A 19,506-nucleotide genomic window follows, 5' to 3' on the forward strand; every position below is an offset into this window, starting at 1 on the left:
TCTTCGATTCTTAAATTCTTGCCTTCACACCATTTTTTAAAACTTTGGTAAGTATTTTGATAACGGATTTTGGATTTTTCGGGAATAATTGCGGAACACCCTTCTTCCCAAGCCCGTTCAATTTCTTCAAATTCACTTTCGCTCATATTTTAATTTATAATAATCAAAATTGTACTTAAAATTATTGACAACTAAATAAAAACTCAATTCTCCATTGTTGTTATGCACCCTAGTTACTACCTAACAACCAAAGTATCTATCTTGATAAAATGAATGAAACTAGTCAATATGACGAAAATGTTTAATTTTATAATTTATAATGGTATCAATCGTGCAAAAAACGTTATAAGCATGTCGAACGTTAAGGGTAACCGATCTCAGACAATAATTGGAGTCGTCGCGCCGCTCCTCCTCCAAACAATAATTGTCTTCGATCGGTATAAAACCCTTACCGTTCTCCATACTTAATATACTATTGTTGCTATCAGAAAACACAAAAACGTTTGCAATGGTTAGAAAGAAAATGGTAAATACTGCAAGCGCCAGTTAACTTGGCGACAGCGAATACGCACAACGACACTGAGACTGATGATCATCCCATAAGCCACTGTGCAATGCGTCTCGCCAAGTTAACTGGCGCTTGCAGTACTCACAATATTTTCTTGTCTGTTTATTGGTGTTAAATAGTGGCTACTGGTTTCGGGACTTACAAGTTATGAACCTACTTAACAGCCGGTTTCCGAAACGTTATTCAAATCTTCGATCATCTAATCGAGCTGTTAGATTTGATCAACTGTTAACCAGTGACGAGTTTCTCAAACGTCGATCATCTTAAAATTATATGATCGTAGAAAATCGATTATCTGACATACGATTTGGTATCGATACTGTCACAATCGGCTGTCATCCTTCAAAATTTCATTTTATAACCAAAAAATTTCAATCCATAGTAAATAACTACATAATTTATATAATTAAAAAATATATTAAAAATGAGCAATACAAACGGAAATCCTCCACGCAAAAATTATACTGAGAGAGAGAGAGAGAAATGTTTGCTGTTGGAAATAATTGGAAAGTAAGTACGAAATTTTCTAACTTACAGAACAAATTTATAATTGTATTTTTGTTTTCAGATACAAGCATATTAAATTGAAAACAAATAATGTACCAATGCTATGTCCACCAACCAAAACAATGAAACCTGGGAAAAATAGCGCTGAATTTCCCAGAACTCCCAAGCAGCTGAACACTGCATATATAAACTTAAAAAGGGTCACTAGCCAAAAAGTAGCAGAGGAAAATGTAAGTGTATAAAACTTTCGGTTGATTTAGAGCTATATGGATTAATTACATTGCAGATTCAAAAATATAATGAGCAGAAGGTTTTGGACCAGTTGAAGAGAGACCAAACTGCGGACAAAGTAGGTATACTTAAATTTAAAGCTCTTAACACCAGGTCAGTCGAATTACACTATTTCTGAGTGAAATATTTTTATAAAAATATAATCCAATGAAACTAATTTTATGATGGGAACTAACCTAGTGTTGAGACAATAGAAGTTTAGTATTTGAGGGTGTTAACGCCAAAGAGGTGTAAGTCATATTTGTGAAATGATGGAAGTCTTGCTTTATAACTTTGATAAATAGACATTTTTTCATTAGGAAAAGTGGTGTAAGTATTTACAGTAAGAACTTACACACCACTTTTTCTCTGAAGAGGTCTGTCTATATAATATCAAGATTATAAAATAGGGCTTACATCATTTCAAGAATATGACTTACACCACTTTGATTTTAACCTTTTCATTTCTTAATCAGTAATGAACTAATGAATTGTTTTCAGAAAGACATACTTGCAACAGGTGGTGGCACATTTAGGCCTCGTCTCACAGATGTAGGGGCACAAATGTTGAGTTTGATTGGCAATCAAATCCAACCTTTACCCAACAGTTGTGACAGTGCATCTGGTTTCTTCACATCTGGTGAGTCCTTATTTTATTAATTTATTTAAATAAAGGTAACTAATTTTAAATTTATTTATATATATAAATCTTGATCAATATTTCCAATATTATCTGAACAATAACCTGTATATGGTCTTGATCTGGACAAAACTTCTGAATTAGAACATTTTTTTGTTCAGCACGTTATCCACAAATGTAGTAGAGTGACCATTAGTTTAACTATTTAAAACTATTATCTGATAATGCTAGGTTTATGTATTCTATGGATGTAGCAATAGAAAGAAGCCACCTTCTGTTAAAAAGGATGATTAGAAGAGGGAGGTATGGTATAGTCGGTCTAGTCGGTTTTCTAAAGATTAACTTAAGTTTATCCATTGTTTCCGTAAGTATGTACATCCGGATGTACGTTTTTGAGTGAATCTAGAATGTTTTTGGCATCTGAAAGATTTCCATCTAAATTGGATATTGTATCCTACAGTTCTAAGTCAATTTAAGATTTTTTGAAAGGTATTATTGTTTAAAGTTTGATTGTTAAAGATATTATTTCTATGTTGATCAATAATAAATCTGAGAACAAGGGTGATAAGCGGTTCCCCATAGCCAGACCTTGTGCCTATCTATAGACATCATTAAACAAAAAAAAGATCTTTTGTAAACCAAATTTAAGCAAACTCAAAATATGAGAATTAATATCAATAAATATTATTAATATGAATTAATTATTATAATTATTTATTCCAATTCTAAATTAAGGTAGATTATTCACTTAGCTATTAAGATAGCTAAAGTATATAAATAAAAGTAACTACCTACTTAATTCGAGAAAGATTTTTTTTATAAAGAAAAAACTATCTGGTACATCTAAAACAATTGAATTTTTTTTTATTTTTATAGTTGCACAAGACAGTCAAGTGGAAGTAGATTACCTACAATTGGAAGACACATAGCAGACATCCAATGTACCCTCTACTTCCACTGTGCTGCTCAGTACACCCACGACAACTGCTGTCCTGCCCAAGAAGACAGCCAAGATGTCTCAGGCTCGTTCAAAAAATAAAAAAGTAAAAGATGTAGGGAGCGAAACCCTTAATGTATCTTTTACAAAAAAAATTGAAACAGCAAGACTAGAAAAAAGAAGTAAGATAGTATTTTTCAACAAGAAAAAAAGAAATTTTAGAAGTAGAGCTTCAAATAAAAAAATTCGATGTCAATAAATTATTCGGTAATAGTGGTTAGGTATGTACCTAATAAAGTAATTTTAAATAAAAATTGTAATTTCTTTAAATAATAAAATTAATAAAAAATGTGTTTTTCAAAGTTTATTTACCCACCTGTTAGAATGAGTTATTACCTACTAGCTTCATCCTCTGCTTCTTTGTCTTAATGCATTCCACAATTCTTCATTTGTTATGGTGTTGGGCCAATACATCTTCAGAATATTTTGTGGGAATCTATTTACAAAAACTCTTCCTTGCATTTCCTTCTGATATTGTTCATGTCTCACTCCCATATCGTAGTATCCCTCACATATAGTAGTATTGATTTGATGATACTATTAAATGTGTTTTGGCTAATTTATGTTGAGATATGATATGAGAGGATTTCAAAGGCCTGTTGTCTGTTGTTCTTTTTCCTATTCTATGTTTAATGTTTGCCTGAACTCCAACTTTTGCACTATTATACTATCAAGATAGCAGAATTCTTTAACCTGTTTTATTTCTTCTTGATTGATGTATAGTTTACCATGCTCACTTATTCCTATTCTCATCTCTACTATCTTATTAGTGATGATTTTAAGACCAACCTCATCTGCCTTTCCCTCCAGCTTCCTTATCACGTTCTTCATGTCATCTATTGTATGTGATATCAAGCAGATATCATATTGCATATCCCAATGTTGGATTTAGTTGGCAACCAAATCTAATCTTTATACAACAGTTGCAGATGGTGCATCTGCTTACTTGCCATGTAGTGAGTCCTTATTTTATTTAATTATTTAACAAAAGGTAAGTAGTAATTCTAAATTAAATATTTAAAATTAAACATTATTTTTTTATTTTCACACTAACACAATATGTTGAAGTAGAGCTGAACTAATGCTCCTCTGTAGCACCATCTACATGTGTGGCCCAACATACAGTGAGCATGTAAAGGTTGGAATAAATTAATTTTCTCGAGAATGGACGATTTTGGAAAAAAATCCAGAAAGGTTAATTTTTATTTTTAAATTACGACTTTTTGGCATTATTATCATACTAGTGACGTCACCCATCTGGGCATGATTACGTCATCAATGATTTTTTTAAATTAGAATATTGGTCGTGTGGTGGCTCATTTGAAAGGTAATTGAATTTTCTAATCAGTAATATAAACATTAACATAATTACTTATACAGGCTGCCCAAAAAAAATTTTTTTGATTAAATTTATTGACATAAAAAGAAGAATATAATATGTCATTTATTTAATTCAAAATACATTTTACTGCTCTTAGAAAACAGAAAGAAATGTTTATTTGAAAAATATTCTTTGCTTTTCGCTTAAATTAAATGTTCAAAGTGTCAAGAGGCAGGTGGGTGGCTGCTTTAATATTGAATTTAAGCAAAAAACAATATTTATTTGTCAAATAAACATTTTTTCCTGTATTCTGATAGCAGTAAAATGTATTTTGAATTAAATTACAGACATTCTTCTTTTTATGTTAATAAATTTAATTAAAATTTTTTTTGGACAGCCTCTATAAATAATTATGTTATTGTTTATATTACTGAATAGAGAATTAACTTACCTTTCAGATGAGCTATCACAAGGCCCCTATTCTCGTTTAAAAAAGTCATGGATAACGTCATGACGCCCAGATGGGTGACATCACTAGTATGACATATAGGCCAAAAAGTCGTAACTTAAAAATAAAAATTGACCTGTTTCGGGATTTATTTCCAAAATTGCCCATTCATGAAAAAATGAATTTATTCCAACCTTTACGTGCTCACTGTATAATTACACTATATATTTAATTTTAAAAATTAAATTATAATTAAATAACTAATAATTTGATTTATTTATTTATTTATTAAGCGCAACAGGCCTAGTAGGCCTAGGGCTAAAATGTTTACATTTCTGATTACATAAATAATATAGTAAATAACTTAATATAACTTACATAACTTATAAATTTTATTTAAATACACTTCAGTCTTTTTACACACTCCTTCACCACCTCTCTCCATCTCCTTCTGTCCAATGCTAGTTCTTTCCATCTCTCAATGTTACTTTTCTTCAAGTCTTCATATACACTGTCCTTCCATCTTTTCCTTGGCCTGCCTTTCCTCCTCTTTTGTATTGGTCTTCGTGAAAGTACCATTTTTGGCATTCGTTTACTTCCCATTCTCTCTATGTGCCCCAAGTATTGTATTCTCTGTGCTTTGATCGTCGTCGTAATCGTTGGCTCTTGATATAGTTCTTCCAATTCTTTATTGGTTCTTCTCACTAATAATTTTAAGTAAACACTAAAATACCCTTTATTTAATAACTATTTAACCTATATAATAACTAAAAAACTCTATTTAATAACTCTAAACAACTATTTATAAACATTAACAGCCCTTTAATCAACCAATAACCTCAAATTAGGTGACAGTTCCTTTTGGTCGCCGTGTGACATGCGAAATTGGTTAATCAGCGTTTCGGAAACTCAAAACACTTATGATCGGCTGTTAACTAACGATTAATCGTTTGTTAAATCATATGATCGACTGTTATTGAACTCCCGTTTAACTGGTGTTATTGAAACTCAAAATGCATTTGATCAACGATTAACCATCGATTACATAATTTTTGAGATGATCGTCCTTTCGGAAACCGGCTGTAAGAGTATTGAGTATTGTAATGTCCCAATGCATACCATTATGTAGTCAACAACACTCATTTAATAATATAATACAGGGTGTAACAAAAATACAGGTCATAAATTTAATCACATATTCTGGGACGAAAAATAATTCGATTGAACCTAACTTACCTTGGTACAAATGTGCACATAAAAAAAGTTACATCCCTTTGAAGTTACAAAATGAAAATCGATTTTTTCCAATATATCGAAAACTATTAGAGATCTTTTATTGAAAATAGACATGTGGCATTCTTATGGTAGTAGTATCTCAAGAAAAAATTATAGTTAAATTTGGACACCCCATAAAAACTTTATGGGGGTTTTGTTCCTTTAAACCCCCCCAAACTTTTGTGTACGTTCCAATTTAATTATTATTGTAGTACCATTAGTTAAACACAGTATTTTAAAAACTTTTTTGCCTCTCAGTACTTTTTCGAAAAGTCAGTTTTTATCGAGATATTTTGAATATTTGTCATATCCACCACATATTTGTATATGGCTAAGTACGATTATGGAGACTTGGTAATAATATGAAAATTTATTTATGATTTACATTTTAGGTATATTTTGAACCATATTAAAAAAGAAGTAATATCTCCATAAAAAGTGCCTTCTCGAAAAAATACAAAGAGGTAAAAAAGTTTTAAAAACACTGTGTAACTAATGGTAAGGCAGTAAAAGTTTTTTTTTTTCTTCCTTATTGGCTTTGGATTACTTGATCCATTCAGCCACGATAGATAATAAATTACTGTTTGCTACAATATTCCAAATATAATACATTGCATTACATAATACATTAGGTACATGTGCGCACATATAATACTTATGCACGCACATACATACATACTATAAAAGTAAAATAATAAGAAAATAAATAATATAAAATAATATAAAATAATAAAATAATATAAAATAATATAAAATAATAATAAATAATATAAAATAATAGTAAAAGTTTAATTGGAACATACACAAAAATTTGGGGGGTTTAAAGGAACAAAACCCCCATAAAATTTGTATGTAAACATATTAAAAAAGAAGCCGCAACTCGATAAAAACTGCCTTATCGAAAAAATACTAGGAGGCAAAAAAGTTTTAGAAATATTGAATTTAACTAATGGTGCCACAATAATAATTTAATTAAAACGTACACAAAAGTTTGGGGGGGTTTAAGGGAACAAAACCCCCATAAAATTTTTATGGGGTGCACAAATTTCACTATAATTCTTTTTTAAGATGTTCCTGCCATAAGTATGCCACATGTCCATTTTCAATAAAAAATCTCTAATAGTTTTCGATATATTCGAAAAAATCGATTTTCATTTTGTAACTTCAAAGGGCTGTAACTTTTTTTATGTGCATATTTGTACTAAGGTAAATTAGGTTCATTCGAACTATTTTTGGTCTCAGATTATGTGATTTAATTTATGACCTGTATTTTCGTTACACCCTGTATATTCGTATATAAGATATAAATGAGAGTCTACGTACCGTCACTCATTCAGTCGCCAAACAGTTAAGTATCACTTGGAAAACTAAGAAGCAAAATGAGTTTTGATACGGAAAGATTTATTGTAGAGGTCGAAAGTCGACCATGTTTGTGGAAAAGTGCTTCAAATGATCACCTGGATATTTCAATAAATCTTCACTTATGTATATATATGATCGGTTTAGAACGTCTTGCGGCGTTGTCCGATTCCCAAATTCCATTCCTTCCTATTTTGCCACAGGTCATCCCTGAGGTCTCGCTCGCTCATCGCTTTCCGGATGCCGGTGGTCCAATTAACTTTCGGTCTCCCTCGCTTCCGATGTTCAGGAGGTTGCCATTCCAGACATTGTTTTGGAAGTCTCTCGTCATTCATTCTGTTTACGTGTACATACCAGATCAGTTGTCTTCTCTCTATATCTTTCATTATTGTTCCTTCTATTCCCATTCGATTTTTAATGTCTTCATTTCTGATATGTTCTCTTCTGGATATACGTAATGACCTGCTGATTGCATCCATTTCCACTACTTTAATTTTCTTTTTGTTTTTTTCTGTAAGCCTCTAAGTTTCTGCATCATATAATAAACTGCTCTTAATCATAGTCTCGTAGATATTAAATTTTCTCTTTTTCGATATTTGGGTATTCCAAAGAATATTATTGAGACATCGGATTGCTCTTTTTGCTTGTAGAATTCTGGAAATAATTTCTTTGTCATCAGTTCCAGTTTTATCAAATGTTACTCCTAGATATTTATAATCTTGGCAGGCTTTAATTTTTTGATTATTTCCCATAGTAAGATGAATATTGTTCTCTTCTGAACCAACACATAAGTACTTTGTTTTATCTATATTGACGTCCAATCCCCATCTTGAATATTCCTCGACCAACTTACGCATCATGTATTCTATGTCTTCCCTGTCGTTTGCTATTACGACCTGGTCGTCCGCGAACTGGAGCGTGTAGAGGCATGTATTGTTTAGCTCGATACCCAGTCCATTTACTTTCCTCTTCCGACCTTTAAGTGCTGCTGCAATGTAGATTTTAAACAGGGTCGGAGATACGCAACATCCTTGTCTAAATCCCTTATTTACTGGAAAGCTGTTAGTAAGTGAATTTCCTATCTTTACTCGTGAACGTAATCCTGCATATAGATTTTTTAATGCATTGGTGACTGGTGAGAGTGTAGCTTACTGTTGAAGAATGTAGAACTTCCCACATCTTATTTAAGGGTATGTTATCATAAGCTTTTTGTAAGTCAACGAATGTCAGGTGCACTTCTCTGTTTCTGGCTGTTTTTTTCTCTATAATTTGTTTTAAACTAAATACGTTGTCTGTACAGGAGCGGCCAGCTCTAAAGCCCCCTTGTTCTTCTTCTTCATATTGGCTATATTCGGACTCTATTAGGTCTCTCAGTATTCTACCATATCTTCATATACTTAATTTGACAAAAACACGACTTTTCCTTATATAAGTTTTAGAAAAACAGAAAAATAGGTTTTAGAAAACGAACGGCTTTAGAAAAACATTTAAAATATAAAATGGCCAACGGAAGGAAAACTCTCAATAGTAATTATTTTCCTATAGCATCGTTCTGCAACTCACAGCACGATCTCTCGCAACAAAAGCTGCAGATTTCTTAAAAAAACAAACTAAAATGAATGTAATGCCGGTAATTTTACATTCAACCGTGGCCTCTTTCAAGATACTATTCACGGATTTTAATGTATACTTCTTTCTACTAGCAATTCCGTTTCGTTTTTGCTTTGATTTCCTGAGACATATTATATTTTAGATATTTCTGGAATACGGACAGATTTATTTTTTCCAGAAGAATAAATTGTGGTGAATAGATTGGCCGGATTGGAAGGTTTTGAATCGTAGTGATCAAATAAATATTATCTTACAAGTTTTGTAAAAGGATAGTTTGTTGTCAGAGTTTGAAACATCAGTATTGATGAAAATTATAATATTTCATCGAAACATTTATTTTATACGTTTTTTAGTTTTATTAAGAGATCCTTTCTAATATGCTTTCTATATGCCTTTCCTATATAGGCAGATTTAGCATTCACAAATAGAGCGATACATTACAAACAGATAGACCCCGTGGAAGCCCCATTGAATCCCCTTCTTCTTAAAGTCCGTCTCCTATCGGAGGTTGGAAATCATCACAGCTATTCTTATTTTACTAGCGGCCGCCCTAAATAGGTCGATGGAACTGCAGCCGAACCATTCCCTCAGATTTCTTAACCAAGATATTCTGCGCCTACCGATATTTCTCTTACCCCTGATTTTACCCTGGATGATCAGTCTCAGCAGCGAGTATTTGTCACCTTTCATAGCATGGCCAAAGTATTCAAGCTTTCTTCTTTTAACAGTAAGTACAACTTCACATCTTTTTCCGATCCGACGTAAAATTTCGACATTCGTCACGTGGTCCACCCAAGATACACGTAGCATTCTACGGTAACACCACATCTCAAAAGCTTCAATGTTTTTAATGCTGCTCATCTTCATGGTCCATGACTCAACTCCATATAATAAAGTGGAGAAGATATAACACCGCAGCATACGCACTCTCAGATCAAGATTTATGTCACGACTACAGAGAAATATTTTCATCTTGTTAAATGCTGATCTAGCTATTTCTATTCTTGCTCTTATTTCTTTTGTTTGATCGCCTGTATGATCCAGGTAAGCTCCAAGGTATTTATAGGAGGATACCCTTTCTATAACGGTGTTGTTAACAACCAAATCATTCCTGGCCTGTGGATCTTTTGTTATTACCATCCATTTAGTTTTTCTGAGGTTTAATGTAAGTCCGTAACTGTTTCAATAGTGGTTAATGCGTTCCATCAGCCGTTGCAGATCTGCAAGATTGTCTGCTAATATCACTGTGTCGTCAGCGTATCTCACATTATTGATTGAATCCCCACAGAGAGCGAAAAAGAGGAAAACCTAGGCGTCAGAAAATGAAAATCGGGGGTAGACGCCATTCAGCTACTAACACAACTGATTGAAAGGTGCTAAGAAGATAACATAAATTTACACCTACTATTTATAGATTTCCAGCAAGCCTTTTACTTTCTAAATAAACAACTCTTACTCGAAATGCTGAACATGAATATATCAGTAAAACTGATTAGTAGAAGCTATAACATACGAAGGAAATACAGAAACTGTCAATATAGAAGTAGAAGTTCAATAAGATGACAGCCTGTCTACTACACTGTTTAACATAACACTTGACGGAGCGATTAAAAAACTGGAATCAACAAGAAAACTGGAATCAACAAGATGTTCATGCAAAGTCTAAACAAATTATAGGATACGCTAACAACATGGTAATGCCTAATAAAGAAGCAAAATTTTAGATAGGTACTAAAGAGAATTAGAGGACAAGAAATAAATGAAGAGAAGACGAATAATATACACTCCCCGGCACAAAATTCCGCCACAAAAAATTTTTGATTAAGTTTATTACAATTTATATTGTAATCATGTGTAATGACAATTGAAGGGTCAGGAGGAAGAACGATGAATGTCTATCTGCAAGCATTTTCCGTAAAATGAGAAACAAAGTTACATATTCATTGGTTTTATCCCTTGCGTCCAATCTTGTGACGTGATTTTCATCTTTATTTCCCCTGGTCCATTCAGAGGTTGATAATAGTACTCTTTCTACGCTAACAGATTGCACAAAAATCTCAAAATGACCAAAAATTGACATTCATTGTTTTTCCCTCTGACCCTTCAATTTATAACTGTTTTATTTGTACTCCGATTTTCAAGATCCTTGGATCAAATTTTAGGTATTAGTACATGTATTGATATCATTTGTTGTTATTCTAGTAATAAATAAACAATTTTTGCCTAGATGATATTATACAGGGGTGAATACGAGCGTTGTTTTTGTCATAACTAAAAAATTCTATGGAAAAATTGAAGGGCTAATTTTGTTTCATAGTCCTTTCAAGATTTTGTTTTTTGAATTATCTGAATTCTTTTCTTTTAAGAGCTGCAAATAAAAACACTGCTTTGAAGGTTTATTTAATTAAAAATATCAACCGCACTAAAATTAACAACAAAAAAATTCAATAGCGGGTATGTCTACCTCTCGCAGCAGTGATGCTCGCAATCTGTTTGACATCAAAAATGACTAATAAGATGTGTTATCCTTGTCTGGGGAATATACCAGCACGATACCTAGCACGATATTCCTCTACCAGCGCCAACCTTAGTGTAACAAACTTTCTGGAGGACTAGGATGATGGAGAATAGCTCTTCAATTCATCCCATAAATGATCGAAAGGATTGAGATCTGGGCTGCATACGGGAATTCCCATTTTACCAATCCAACCTTTATTTAAGATATTTATATTTATGAGAGAGTTTATACAGGGTGAGTCATAACTATAGGGACATATACTAAGGACAGGTTATTTGGACCAAAATATGGCTATTGGGCCAAATATGCCTTAATAAAATGTTGCTGAGAAAAAAGATACAGGGTGTTAAAATTAACTTTTATTTTTCGTTTTTTGCTAATAGTTTCCCTGTATATTTATAAATTGCTATCAAAATTGGCACAGAGGCATAATCTTAGACAAGAAATAGTATTTTATCTACAATTTTACGTTTTGTCATAGAGGGCGCCACGTGGATCATTCCTGATGATCAAATTGAGTCTAAACTTTTTCTGATGAAACTTTTTAGTAATTTTTATTAGAAAATATGACGTAAACATCATTTTTACGTAAAATTGGTACTCTTGTTTAAACATGATAATTTCAACCGTTTTCGATAAAAACGCAATTGAAGATTTCAGGAACTCAGAAGGGGATATCACATACCAAACTCATAAACAAAGTTGCAACTGAAATGATTGTGACGAGGCATTTCAATAAAAAAAGTAATGATTACTTTTAAAAAATGCAACACTACACTACACTGTCACATCAAAAATAATTTACTCTGAACAAATGACATTTACCAACAACAATTATCTGACAGTCCAAAGCATACTTTTCATAAATGAAATAATATTTGAAATCCTTTTTTAAGACTCTAAGCAGTTCGACTGCGTTTTTATCGAAAACGGTTGAAATTATCATGTTTAAACAAGAGTACCAATTTTACGTAAAAATCATGTTTACGTCATATTTTCTAATAAAAATTACTAAAAAGTTTCATCAGAAAAAGTTTAGACTCAATTTGATCATCAGGAATGATCCACGTGGCGCCCTCTATGACAAAACGTAAAATTGTAGATAAAATACTATTTCTTGTCTAAGATTATGCCTCTGTGCCAATTTTGATAGCAATTTATAAATATACAGGGAAACTATTAGCAAAAAACGAAAAACAAAAATTAACTTTAACACCCTGTATCTTTTTTCTCAGCAACATTTTATTAAGGCATATTTGGCCCAATAGCCATATTTTGGTCCAAATAACCTGTCCTTAGTCTATGTCCCTATAGTTATGAGTCACCCTGTGAAAAGACAAGACAAGTGTTTGATCAATGTGTGCTGCCGGTAATGACATATGGAGCAGAGACACTGACTCGAACCAAGGCAACAGCGTCGAAAATGCGGGATGCTCAAAGGCGTATAGAAAGATCCATGCTGGGTGTAACCCTACGGGATAAAATAAGAAATGAAGATCTCAGACAAAGAACCGGTATCGCAGATGTTATATAACGTATCACCAGACTCAAAAATGGAACTGGACAGGACACGTCGCCAGGCTGAAAGATTCAAGATGGACACGAAAGCTGATGGAATGGAGACCAAGAGAAGATAAACGCAGTAGAGGAAGGCCGCCTACACGAGACGGATTAGTAAAAACTGGCAACAATCAGTATAAATCCGTGAAGTGTGGAAACAATTGGGGGACACCTATGTCCAGCAGTGGACGTGAATTGGTTGGATTATGATGATGATGATGTTTATGAGTTAATCAGTCTTTTTTATTTACATAAAATTGTGCGGCTCTTACAAAAAAGAGATATTCGGATAATTCAAAAAAACAAAATCGTAGGGATTCCTTCGTGATAATACGAAAGGAATATGAAACAAAACCAGCTAGCTATTCAATTTTTCCACAGATTTTTTTAAGTTAGGAGAAAATACAACTTCCGTATAATGCCATCAAAGCAGAAATTGTTTATTACTAGAATAACAAACGATGTTAATACATAAACCTACAAATTGATGCAAGAATCTTAAAAATCGAAATACAAATAAAAAGTTATAGATTGTCAAACTTAATCAAAAATTTTTAGTGACTGAATTTTGTGCCGAGGAGTGTATTAATTTCAATGAAAAATTGAGTGTTATAGGCAAAATAGAAATCTTAAAATTTGTTGTTTTAAATAATGTTAACATTAAAAAGAGATGAAGACTTTTTTATTATTTCACTAAGAATTCAACGCTCTCAAGAACACGTTTCTTAAAAATGTTTATTACATTATACATAATACACTCTTCCCTGTGGGAGCTTTCTATATTTCCCGGTTATTTTAATAAAAGAAACATCTCCCAGAGATTTTTCCTCTTATACATTCTTGTTATTTCTGCACCGTACATCGATAGAAGAAGCGGGAATTAGAGGGCAAAAAATAAATAAAGAAATGACGAAGACTATATTAATCTTAACGAAAATTTGTGCGTAGTCATAGATAAAATAGAAATCTTAACATAGTTGTTGTAAATTTGTTGACATCAGTGCCGTTTTATCCATTGGGCGCTTGGGGGCGGGAGCCCAGGGGCCCCAACCCCGGAGGTGCCCATAGTGACCCTTTCTTTTATTAATTACAAATTAAAGTCCGCTAAGTAATCGAGGACCATATTCTTTTTTTATAACGAAAAAGACTACAAAATACCTGCGATTCGATATTGTCTGATTTTAAGACTGGTAAATAAGAACTGTGACAACTTTTAAACCAAAGAGCGATTCCTTAGAAAATTGTAAAAAAATATATGAAGCTGGAGACAAAGCTTATTATAGAAGATTAAATGAAAGCAACTCTTATAGAGTAAAACCCAATGAAGGTAAAGAGAAGTGTTAAAGCTGTTTATTGTTAACCGTGCAAATTATTTTCAATTGAAAAAAATAGTTTAACTGATTTTTAATATATTTTACCTACTGGAAATATTTGAATAGTTTACTCAAATCTCACGAAGAAAGTAAATTTCATCTGAACTCTACGGCTAGGAACTCTATGTTATTAATAACAAGATTATCAGTTGGAGTTAGATGGATCATCAGTTAAATTGGAGATATAGACGCTGGTTTAAAAGAGCAAGTAGAACGTGAGGCTGACTATTGAGTAAAGGTCCTAAGAAGAGTTGCCATTAAATTACTTGCTTCTTAAGGACTAGCTTTTCGTTGATCCCATGAGAATTTAATGAGTCGCCATAGGGGAAATTACTTAAGTTGTCTTGTATACTTTGCTTTTGACAACTTTAGCTCAGCATTTACAGCGGAATGCGAATAAAGAAAAAGGTTCAGTTAGCTATCTTATATGCTTTACTTAAAAACTACGGATCTATCAAACATATTTTTCCAGTTAAGCAATAATAGAGACAGAAAATCAGCAGTTAGAAGTGAAGCCAAGGCACTGCATAATAAAATCTTTGAGACAGGTTAACTTGGATACTCTATTGACACTGATTTGGGCAAGGATTTTAAAACGAGTGAATGCAACAAGCAAAACGTTAAAAACTGTGAACTTGAACGTGTGAATTGGAGTAGAATTAATGACATTTGAGCTTTGTTGGAGACGTAAGAAATAAATTAAGCGAGATTGAACTAGAAGTCAAAAATATTTTTTGTGAAGGCAATAATCTCAAACATATTCTATAGAATTGGCCTTCCAAAAACAAAGAAAAAAACATTTTTCGATGAAGCAGTTGAAAGTGAAACAATTTTAAAAGGGCAAGAGATATTCAGAATTGAAGTACCTATTTAATGTTATATGCCACAATATTTGTCAAGATCTTTTAAAGAGAATATAATGCTACAAAGATGTTCAGATCAGCTGTTAGATGTTTTTTACGCTAAATAAAGAAGAAGTCAAAGAGTGAATTAATATTTTATGCGAGGAATATAAAAAATATGTTGATGAACCAAAGAGAACTTGCATAATGAAAGTATTCATTTTATAACGTTATGCCAAAATTTGAATAAACATTTGAAAATTTGGTGTCATCCATGATGTAAAGACAACTTTTGCCAATTTTTAACTTTACTGCAAGTTTATTTGACGATACCAATTTCTAATTCGTCAGGCTAGCGCTTTTTTGGCCTTAAACAGAATAAAGGTATATATATTAAAGGTCAAAGGGCCAAGAAAACCTAGACGCATTATCACTATCGTATCATTATCATTATCGTATTTAAAAAAATGAAGAAGTGGAGCAACTGAATTTTGCTAGTATTAATATGACAGTCTGCTAATGCCTAGTCAAGAAAAAAAATAAGCTAATTTTTGTCTTATATATTTTTTAGAATATGTTTTTTGTTTGTCATGTGTTGTTCTGTAGAACTTTCTGTTTTTTTATAATTTTAAATGTATTTTTTTTGGAATATTTTTTACGTTTGCTATTTTTCTCGTTTGTTTTAAAAATTTTTTTAAAATTTTTAAAAATGTATGGGTTTTACAATAAACGTTAATGGTTAATGCATGTGTTTTTTGTTAAAAAAATTGACAACGAATAGCAATGAAGGGGGCCCCTAAATCTCTAGTGCCCAGGGCCCGAAGTTACGTTAAACCGGCACTGGTTGACATTAAACATAATAAGAGCTGAAGACCCTCAATGTCGCTTTTCTTAAAAATATTTATTATATTATACATAATACACTCTTCCCTGTGGGAGCTTTTTATATTTCCCGGTTATTTTAATAAAAGAAACATCCCCCAGAGTTTTTCCCTCTTACACATTGTTGTTATTTCTGCACCGTACATCGGAGATCCCGAAATCAAAACACACAGGCAGGCGTGTGTCTCTCCTTGACTCGATAAACAGGTTATCCCGGTGCTCCCGTATTTTGTCCCTGACCCATTTCCGTTTGACGGGGCGGCTTTTTGTTTTCGCACACAGAATCGCTCGTCGTCGAAACGGCATAACCCGAATTATATCGTTAGGTCAGTAAGTGAACCTGAAATACGGCGACACCGTGTAATTTTTCGTGTAACCAGAGAATGACATGAAAATTTGTGTTTAGGTTGCTCATAAAAAGAAATGCGACGGAACGCGGCAGGCTGAGTGAAATAGAAAAATGTAACAGAAAAAGATAAAAACTGAAGATGAGATTCGCAAGACAGCGAAATGAGAAACAGCAAATTTTTTTCTCAAAATTTGTTATTTATGATCCTTAAGCTAATACCAAACCACGGGTTCTCCTACGGTCTTCCATACTATGAACCGTTTCCACGGTAACACGGTAACACATGTTGCCAAATAAATAAGCAAAACTTACCAGGAATTACCTTTCAAAACTGTTTAAAAAATAACTGTGAATTAGAATTTTTTAAATAAGGTATTTAAAATTTTAAGAATATTATATACCCACATGAATAATGTATTTTATTTCAATATAGGCATATAATATACCTAAAAGCACCTAAATTATTTAATTTTGAATTTTGAACTCTTTAAAAAACCGCATCCATAGAAAAAGTACAGTGTACAACACATGAGAAAATTACATATTTCTCCCTCGCTCTTCTCACCTAGTACCACGGCTCGTGCCAACAAACTTCTGCGCTCGTGAGAAATATGTCCTCCTACCTCTACCGAAAGTATACTTTTCCGGACCTGATTGTAGGGAGCAAAAGTCCCCAAAAGCTTCCCTAGTGAGGAAAAGTAAAAGTGACGTCATGGTATTTCATTCATGAAATATAACTTATTGACGCCCTGTACAATATCTATTTTCTATTACGTAAGTATATACAGGGTGAGTCATGAGGAACTGTACATACTCCTACCTCGTATAGAGGCCCTTATAGGGAATAACAAATGACCATTAAAAAGTGTCTGCTTCCATTGTTTAATAATATACAGGACGAGTTTCGCATTTTGACAGAAATTTATATTCGTCATAATTTTTGAACAGTCAGATCGATGTGTCTCTTATTTTGGTCAATCGTTACATTATTACCACCTAATCAATTGATTTATTCAAACTAGAAAAAAATCAGGTCCGGCTTTAAAAAATTAGTTCGTTTTGGTCTTAAAAAAATTTCACCCTGTATACGCTTTTTGAAAACCCTAATATTAATTTTACAAAAAAAAACAAATAGGCAATTGAAATGACATATTTATTCTTTCCCCACACGATTATTTAATTTTTTATAAAAAAATCAAATTTGACTATGAATTAAAAATTTGGTAAAGTTAACCATAGATTTAAAAAAAAATTAACTTTTATTACAAAAATTAATTTTTTTAAACAAATATTTGATTTATTTTATTATTTGATTATTTGATTTACCACCAATCAACTGATTTATTCAAACTAGAAAAAAATCAGGTCCGGCTTTAAAAAATTAGTTCGTTTGGGTCTTAGAAAAAATTTCACCCTGTATAAGCTTTTTGAAAACTCTAATATGAATTTTACAAATTAGACAAATAGCTAATTAAAATGGCATATTTATTTTTTCCCCACACGATTACTTAATTTTTTATTAAAAAATCAAATTTGTCAAAATCGCAATTTTGCCATAAAAATAAAAAAAATTAAACAACGTTTTTCTTAACATTAAAAGTTTCACCATTTTTTTTCTATAACACGTCTAGATCTAAAACTCCCCATAACACTTCTCTTTGGACTCTATAGTTTAACATAGACGTGATCAAATAGATAAATTTTAAATTTTTTCACTTAATTTTTGCGATCTAACTTTGCAATTCACGAAGCTGCACCTTTTATTTTTTTAAATTCATAACTTTTACGAAAAGACTGAAAGTCTACAACAATTGTCATATTCTTCACAATGGTAAGAGATATGTGCTGAAAAAATTCAGGAAAAAAAATTTTTAAATGGAACGTTGTAGCGAGTTAAACCGTTATTTCATTTTTTTTTTCATTTTTAGGTTAAAATTCCGATTTTGACAAATTTGATTTTTTAATAAAAAATTAAGTAATCGTGTGGGGAAAAATAAATATGCCATTTTAATTGCCTATTTGTCTAATTTGTAAAATTCATATTAGAGTTTTCAAAAAGCGTATAGGGTGAAATTTTTTCTAAGACCCAAACGAACTAATTTTTTAAAGCTGGACCTGATTTTTTTCTAGTTTGAATAAATCAGTTGATTAGGTGGTAATAGTGTAACGATTGACCAAAATAAGAGACACATTGACCGTTCAAAAATTATGACGAATATAAATTTCTGTAAAAATGTGAAACTCGCCCTGTATATTATTAAACAAGGGGAGCAAACACTTTTTAATGGTCATTTGATATTCCCCATAGGAGCCTCTATACGTGGTAGGAGTATGTACAGTTCCTCATTACTCACCCTGTATTATACTTTTTAACGTTTATTTATAAAACACCCTGTATTTTGCAGAATGGTAAAAAACAGTAAATTGTTATTTTGATTTAACAATGTTTACATTAATAATTTGACTTATATTTGACAGTTGACAGTTATTTTGTTTTTACTTGTTAGTTTTAGTTTTAATAAATTGTGTTGGTTAGTTACATAAATAAATTAAGTAAAAATGAAAAAATTACTTGTTATTTGAGGAAGGTGGAAAAACCATATGTATAACATGGGAGTAAAGTGCCTTTTCCTCCCTTGAATGATTACTGAGTAGTATTACTTGAATACTACTTGAATGAAGTAAACTTCATTCTCAGGAGGAAAAGTAGCACTTTCCTCCCTTGCTATACAAATAGCTATTTCCTTACAGCAGATTCAGAACAAATTTATTAAAGAACAACTTTATTTTCAATAATTTCAACACATTATAAAATAGTCTATCTTGGAACCAAGCTCCAAGAAGTATGCCATTACATTTTCTGAGAAAGAACTTGCATTTTTATTCTTGCGACAGTCCATGAAACGGTTATACGCTCTGAGCTTCGCTGGTGTCGCTCCTAGCGGACTACTAATTCAACTTTCACTGGTAATTTTTAAATTTATTA

The 19,506-nt window shown here is 32.1% G+C and overlaps 2 protein-coding genes across 5 annotated transcripts in view; one reads left to right on the top strand and one right to left on the bottom strand.

The window, feature by feature from the left end:
* The window catches only part of LOC126884772 (uncharacterized), a 786,660-nt gene that overhangs the window by 530,394 nt on the left and 236,760 nt on the right, over window positions 1-19,506 (bottom strand). The window lies entirely within an intron of this gene.
* Window positions 732-3,273, top strand: LOC126884776 (uncharacterized). The gene is made up of 5 exons (XM_050651003.1): window positions 732-1,078; window positions 1,137-1,305; window positions 1,362-1,424; window positions 1,847-1,985; window positions 2,862-3,273. Exons 1-5 carry the CDS (start codon window positions 993-995, stop codon window positions 2,912-2,914), a joined length of 510 nt encoding a protein of 169 aa, XP_050506960.1. The 5' UTR covers window positions 732-992; the 3' UTR covers window positions 2,915-3,273.

This window comes from Diabrotica virgifera, chromosome 5 (genome assembly GCF_917563875.1).
Source record: "Diabrotica virgifera virgifera chromosome 5, PGI_DIABVI_V3a".
Lineage (NCBI taxonomy): Eukaryota > Metazoa > Arthropoda > Insecta > Coleoptera > Chrysomelidae > Diabrotica > Diabrotica virgifera.

Coding starts and splice junctions, on each gene's coding strand:
- LOC126884776 (XM_050651003.1), top strand. CDS start 993: ATGAGCAATACAAACGGAAATCCTCCACGCAAAAATTATACTGAGAGA. Junction 1,079..1,136: donor CTGTTGGAAATAATTGGAAA/GTAAGTACGAAA, acceptor TTTTGTTTTCAG/ATACAAGCATATTAAATTGA. Junction 1,306..1,361: donor AAAAAGTAGCAGAGGAAAAT/GTAAGTGTATAA, acceptor ATTACATTGCAG/ATTCAAAAATATAATGAGCA.